The following is a 7500-nucleotide window of genomic DNA, read 5'->3' on the forward strand; positions in this document are numbered from 1 at the left end:
TCTACTTGATACAGTCTTTTTTTTTCACTCTACCAAATCTCTTTGCCCAAAAAAATAGCTGATCTACAAGCTCACAACGCGTCACAACGTGACGGGTTGTGAGCTTGTAGATCTGCTATTTTTTGGCAAATGTTCCGCCCCAGAATAATGGATGTTGGGGATATTTTGATTGTCGCGATAATATCATAAATCGTAATTACTTTGGTCACAATAATCATGATATCAAATTCTCATATTGTCCAATCCCTAATGTGTTCAATGTTTCAGCTCCAGTCCATGTGTTGTGTGTTCCATGTCCATGTGTTCATGTTTCAGCTCCAGTCCATGTGTTGTGTGTTCCATGTCCATGTGTTCATGTTTCAGCTCCAGTCCATGTGTTGTGTGTTCCATGTCCATGTGTTCATGTTTCAGCTCCAGTCCATGTGTTGTGTGTTCCATGTCCATGTGTTGTGTGTTCCATGTCCATGTGTTCCGTGTTTCAGCTCCAGTCCATGTGTTGTGTGTTCCATGTCCATGTGTTCCGTGTTTCAGCTCCAGTCCATGGTGAAGATGTGGAGAGCTAAACGTACGTTCACCCAGAGGAAACAGTTCTTCAAAGATCACGTGAGTCCTTGTGTCATTCTATGACCTAAATATTAAATATGAAACATTCCATACACTAAATATACTGAGTTATGGGGTGCGTTCGGAAACCCGCACCGGGTGTGTGCTCAGTGTAGTGAGTGGGCGTGACGTTGTAGAGTGCGTTCAGTGTGGCTTATTTACGAACGACCAGTTAAGAGGCAGCTGTGTGCTTTTTCACTCTGAACTCTGAACGTAAACTTTCTGAAAAGCAGCAGTTGTTAACTCATTGAGTGCCAGCCTATCACCACTAGAGGGCGCCCAGTGACCAGAGAATAATAGAGATATGCTGGTAATGCATGCCCAAGCCCTGGAGCCATGACTTGCCTGAACACTTTCCTTTGTGCATGTACAGGAAGAGGATGAAGTTAGCTTGAAGTTAGCTATTGGCTACCAAGCATTTTAGAAGCCTTATTTTCGTCAACTTAGCCATGATTAAACCTTGCACACCTCATGCATGGGAAAAAAACAGAGAAGAATGAGCTCTAAAAAATCCAATGCAATCCTGGATTGCATTGGAGTGGATTTGTGCAGTTTGTTCACAGCTTTCAAACAAAAAAATCCGATTGGAAATCCGTTCAGGCATTCTTGAGATAATCGCCATTATGTTTTACATGTAATGTAAACAAAAATGGCTGCCCTGTATGTTAGATGGGGTTGTATGGGGGTGGAACATGCAAAATCGCGATTGAAATCATGTTCACCAGATTTGATGGGGTCCAAAAAAAAAAAAAAAAAATTCAACAAAAAATTTTTCAATTTTTTTTTTTTTTTTTTTTTTAAAGCCGAACTTGTTCGGGATCGGCACTCTACGATACGCTAATAAAGCCGAACTAGTTCGGGATTGGCACTCAATGAGTTAAGTATGCTAACGTAACGTTGATATTGAAAGCATATGTAATTCCTAACATTGGCATACCTGCTGTTAGTTTACACGTTTATGTGTGTGAAACTATCAAGCCCAAACGACCAACAAAGCTGCAAATGCTGCATTTTGCGGTCATTTCCTCCATTGTTCACAGCTGAGAAGCGCTCGAGACATGGCCATGAAAACCAACCAATCAAAACACAGCACTGACGCACCACACTGTCAAACCCCATCTTCTGAGTAGGGTCGCTCAGTGCACTCAGCACACCGGTGCGTCTCGCACTGGATTTCCGAACGACAACGCACCAAGTGCACCGAATAAACAAACGACAACATGGCACACCAGTGCGTTGAGTGCGCATTTCCGAACGCACCCATCATGTCATTCCATATACACACTAGGGCATTCACAAATAGTGATTTTTAGTATGCAAATTATTCTACCTCAAAGTATTCAAATAGTCGAATATTCGACAGGACTGGCCAAACTGTCAAATATTAAGTAAGCAAGAGGCGAACATCTAATTGTGAAAATAGCAGATCTACATGCTCACAACACCTCGCGTTGCGAGCATGTAGATCTGCTATTTTCACAATATTTATCTGAGTCACATTAAATGTAATACCTACAATTCCAAGTGCTTGTCAGGGTGGGGGTCCCCAGTTCAAATATGCTTATTTTGGGGGTCACGGCCTAAAAAGGGTTGAGAACCCCTGGTATAGAGCATTAACAAATTCATCCACCAGGGGCATTAACAACTCATTCTTATGACTTCCTATCTAAACTAGGCTACAGTATATATTTTTTAAAGAGAAAACAATAAAAAAAAAAAAAAACAAGCGAATATTCGACTTCGGTGAACAACGTCGAATAGTGACTTTGATATTCGAATATTTGATGAATGCCCTAATACACACATATTTGACTGTTTCAAAGGGATTTAAAAGATAACATACTGTATACGGTACTTTATATTTGGAAGGAAAAAAATACTGGATACCAAGGTTTGTTTGGTCCTCACATTTTGACTGACTTAGTTAACAATTTAGACATTTAGCAGACACCAGACCACCAGTGGTCCTTGAGGGGGTTCCAGGTGGTCCCCAGCTAAATGAGGAGAGTTGTAACCAAATGGACCCTTATAGATTTTTAACTCTTTCTCCATTTGGTTTCATGTTACGCTCTCAAGAAGTCAAAAGATTGTTAAATATCTGCATTAGTTAATTTACCATAATTCTACACAATTAGAGAATGTAGAAGAATTGTTATTTTGATCAATGTTTGCCTGTTATCTCTCCTATGGTACCAACATCAATACAACATGGAATTGTGGACAAAATCTGATCCAACGACAATAGAATATTCTACGTTTTGGGAGGATAAATTTAATCAATTGATGGTTTTGTGGCTCAAATGCTGAATAAATAATGGACCTTGGTGTGTGTGTGTGTGTGTGTGTGTGTGTGTGTGTGTGTGTGTGTGTGTGTGTGTGTGTGTGCGTGTGCGTGTGCGTGCGCGTGTTCAGGAGAAGGACATTGTGAAGATCCAAGCCTTCCTGAAGGCAAACAAAGCCAGAGAAAACTACCGGACACTGAGTGAGTCACATGCACACACACACACACGCATGCACACAGGCACACACGCACGCACGCACGCACGCACGCACGCGCACACACACACACACACACACACACACACACACACACACACACACACACACACACACACACACACACACGCACATACTAACACTCACAAATGCACACTTTGAACGTTAGTATTCCTGGATAGCCTAAATAGTCGATCTACAAGCTCACAACGTCATGAGCTGAACATAGCAGATCTATGCTCTGAGAATAGCAGATCTACAAGCTCACAGCGCAACATAAACAAGTCTAATTTCAGCAAGTGTAAAATAAACCATTACCACACCATCACCTCGACTAAATCAACTGTAGATTTAGTCGGCTGAAATCTGCAGTATTTAGTCGACTAAAACTAGAAGCACAGGTCTTCACTAGGTCAGGTAGGTTATTTTTAGCCTGGTGGGGCCCGACGTCATACTGCGTTCACTCACTTATTCCTTCCCCAGTATAACGTCTGGGCTTCGGCCTATTGGCAGCTTGAAAAGTGGGCGGGAGTACTTGCCTTGACAGACAGACTCCTCTAACCAATCAGCGTAGCAAAACATCTCTCAGCCAGTCGGAAGAACGGCAAATAAACACGTCTTTTTGGCCGATGAACTCCGCTGTTCCTTTTTAATTGTTGTAATTGATTCCAACTCTGGAATAACTTCACTTATTGCTTGTTTTATCGATTCAGCGTTAACTGTTACACTTGTTGCATCTAGGGTAGCCATTGTTGTTTTGAAAATGCTGCAGCAAACGGCAGCATTATTTTATGTCACCATCTACACAGGGACCAATCAGGGGAAGCTTTTCACTTGTTGTCAGGAAGACTACGTTTGTTGTGCGGACAGCAGTCACTGATTGGCCCCGATCAGAAAATAATCAGGATACTCGCTGCCTAAGGCCAGACGTTATACTGGGGAAGGAATGAGTTAGTGAACGCAGTATGACGTCGGGCCCCGCCAGGCTAGGTTATTGTGGCCTCCTGGTGGCGCTCTAATAGTCCAATGTGAAAAGGGTGTCATGTCTTCTTGGGCATTTCACAGCGATCGGACTGCATGCATGATTTGAGGCATGTTGTGCCAAAAATGAGTTTAACTAAAGTTGACCTGCTGGGTGGCGCTATAACAGGCCAATGTGAAAAGGGTGGCATTTGTTCCTTGACCTAGTGGGAATGTGCGTGCAAAATTTCTCGGAAATCGCAAGCTGCGTTCATGATTTGAGGCGTTTTGTTCAAGACTGACCAATCCTGAAAACTCAAATCCTGGAAGCCAATGTTAGCCAATTAGGATGGAATATGAAATATCGGACAAATTCCTCTTGATCTTATGACATCACTGAGATACTGTGTACTGATTTGCGTGATCTTTGGTGTGTGTGTGCGTGTGCGCGCGCGCGCGTGTGTGTGTTTCAGCGGGGGCTCAGGACCCCCCCCTCTCGGTGGTCCGTAAGTTCGTTCACCTCCTGGAGCAGAGTCCTCTGGACCTAACGGAGGAGCAGGAAGTGACACGGCTCCGGGAGGAAGTGGTCACCAAGATCCGCTCCAACCAGCAGATGGAGAAAGACCTGAACCTGATGGACATCAAGATAGGCCTGCTGGTCAAGAACAGAATTACACTGCAGGTGAGAAACACCCCCTCCTTCTGGTCAAGAACAGAATTACACTGCAGGTGAGAAACACCCCCTCCTACTGGTCAAGAACAGAATTACACTACAGGTGAGAGATACCCTTTCGGATATGTTGTGCCAACTGCGTCGACAAGTTTGTGCCGTATTTAGAAGCTCTGTGGAAATACTTTATGGTTCCTGTTGCTGGTTTAGAGTCTTGTTTCAACACAAGTATCCCTGCGGTTGCACATTGCGTTGGCAGCAGCCGATAGTATTCCCTGGGTTCCATTAATACAATGATGGCGGACAGACACCCATAAGAGGTCAATACAAGCTTCATTTTCACTCTGATAGAAACCAATGGTGACGTCATCACTTCCTACCGCCCATATTTATTTCACGGTCTATGTATGTACAGTAACACTGTTCTGTCGTCTAAGCTATTTGTAGTATCGTGTAGCCAGACAACTATTCCACAATCTCGGAATGCAATGTAGAGTCTGGAACGGCAGCTCCCGAACGGCGAGTGTCGGAAGTAGCCACTGCTGCACTGAACTGTAGTCCCCTGGAAGTCCCATTGGGAACATAACAGAAGCACACTAGCACAGACAGAGTCATTACAATGAACTGTAGTCCCACTGGAAACATAACAGAAGAACGCTAGCACAGACAGAGTAATTATAATGAACTGTAGTCCCACTGGAAACATAACAGAAACACACTTGCACAGACAGAGCCATTCGAGCGGCATATTCTTGTTATGGGTGTATAGTTTAAGAAAACGTTTGAAAACAAAATGGAAGTAACACCAATAACACCAGAGAAAGACGAAATAAAGCCCCAAAAAATGTTGAAAGGAGACAAAACGGTTCCAGTAGGACTTGTTATTGCTACTGCACCAAGGGAACGGTTGCGTCACATCTGCTCTATCTCGCACTCATCGTTTCTATTCCCGTGCCCCAGACGGTATGCCGGGAGCATTTGCAAATCGCGTTATAGGCAACAGTCTGGCCACGCGAGACTAAGCTATTTGTAACCGTCTGGTCTTTCATATTGTCCGACTGCACTGTCATCGTTTATGTTCTTTGTATGAGGCTTCCTGGTACTTCTGTTCATGTCGGACATGAATAAAGATTTCAAATGTGTGTTGTGTTTGTGTGTATGTGTTCCAGGACGTGGTCCTCCACAGTAAGAAGATGAAGAAGGTGAAAGAGGAGATGGAATCGGGTGGAGGAGGAGTAGGAGTAGGAGGAGCCAGTAGGCTGGGACTGAAGGGTCTCAGTAAAGGAAGGAGGAGGAAACTGGAGGCCTACCAACACCTCTTCTACCTACTGCAGGTCAGCATAGTCCTCTTAGCCATCCAGGATACACACAAATGTACAGTAGGTTTTACAGTAGGCGTCTCTTCCTCCAGGATGTCCCTGTGCTCTTTCATTCTCTGTTTGCAGATCCTCTGTCTGTCTCCATGTACTGTAACTGTCTCTCTGTAACTGTCTCTCTGTAACTGTCTCTATGTAACTGTCTCTATGTAACTGTCTCTCTGTCTCTGTGTGTCTCTCCCTCTCTCTCTCAGACCAACCCGTCCTACCTGGCTAAGCTGATCTTCCAGATGCCTCAGAACAAGTCCACTAAGTTCATGGACACGGTGATCTTCACACTGTACAACTACGCCTCCAACCAGAGAGAGGAGTACCTCCTGCTGAAGCTGTTCAAGACCGCTCTGGAGGAGGAGATCAAGTGAGGCTCAGTGTAACACTAATAATAATAATAATACACTTTAATTGTATAGAACCTTTCATGACAAGAAATGCAGCTCAAAGTGCTTTACAGTGCAAAAATAAATGCTATACATGCATTAACAATAAAAACAGAAAAGAAAAGCAAAACCACAAAACAACAATAAAAACATTCAAAACGTCAATATGAACTCAACCCTAAAAACAGAACAATTTCCAAACAATGCGAACATGAATAAGAATAAAAACATAGGGATTTAAAATCAGCTAAAATCAAGAGTGAAGAAATAGCTCTTGAGCTGTGCTTTAAAGCGGTCTACATACAGAGGCAGCCTGTCTTAGGTGCACTGGGAGTCTATTCCAGGCAGTCGGCCTGCTTCTTCACCGTATTTATTGTATGACATTTTAGGAGATCCAGTGAGATCCAGTGACAATTTCCAAATGCTTCCGTCATTTGGAAATTAACGCTAGCATGTGTCTGTGCGTGTGTGTGTGTGTTTGTGTGTGTTTGCTTGCGTGTGTTTGTTTGCGTGTGCGTGTGCGTGTGCGCGTGCACGTGCGTGTCCCAGGTCCAAGGTGGACCAGCTGCAGGACATCGTGACAGGGAACCCCACGGTCATTAAGATGGTGGTGTCGTTCAACCGGGGCGCGCGGGGCCACAATGCGCTGCGCGCCCTGCTGGGGGGCGTGGTCAGAGAGCTGCTGACCGACCGCAGCCTGGGCCTCAACACCAACCCTGTGGACGTCTACAAGAGCTGGGTCAACCAGATGGAGAGCAGCACAGGAGAGGCCAGGTACACACACACGCACGCACGCACGCACGCACACACACTAGGGCATTAACGACTTGTGATTTTTGCAAGTCGACTCGACTCATTAAAACGTTGAGTTGAAGTCGACTTTATCGTTTGATGACGTCATCACATCACACACGACCGGTCCTCAGATGATTAACTTAATGTGCAACATTGTTTTTTCTCACTCAACTGTAAACAAACCAACATAAAGTTTAAGTATATGTAGAGGGGTATCTGCACA

General features: G+C 44.2%; 1 protein-coding gene across 2 annotated transcripts in view; it reads left to right on the top strand.

The window, feature by feature from the left end:
- Positions 1-7500, top strand: part of iqgap2 (IQ motif containing GTPase activating protein 2) — a 99662-nt gene that overhangs the window by 65844 nt on the left and 26318 nt on the right. For both annotated transcript variants that reach the window (XM_080738858.1, XM_080738859.1), the window contains exons 21-26: positions 532-603; positions 3016-3085; positions 4533-4741; positions 5899-6063; positions 6300-6463; positions 7032-7256. In XM_080738858.1, coding sequence (XP_080594984.1) covers positions 532-603; positions 3016-3085; positions 4533-4741; positions 5899-6063; positions 6300-6463; positions 7032-7256 — 905 coding nt within the window. The remainder of the gene's footprint in view (positions 1-531; positions 604-3015; positions 3086-4532; positions 4742-5898; positions 6064-6299; positions 6464-7031; positions 7257-7500) is intronic.

Source organism: Nannobrachium achirus (assembly GCF_963921795.1).
Source record: "Nannobrachium achirus genome assembly, chromosome: 12".
Taxonomy (NCBI): domain Eukaryota; kingdom Metazoa; phylum Chordata; class Actinopteri; order Myctophiformes; family Myctophidae; genus Nannobrachium; species Nannobrachium achirus.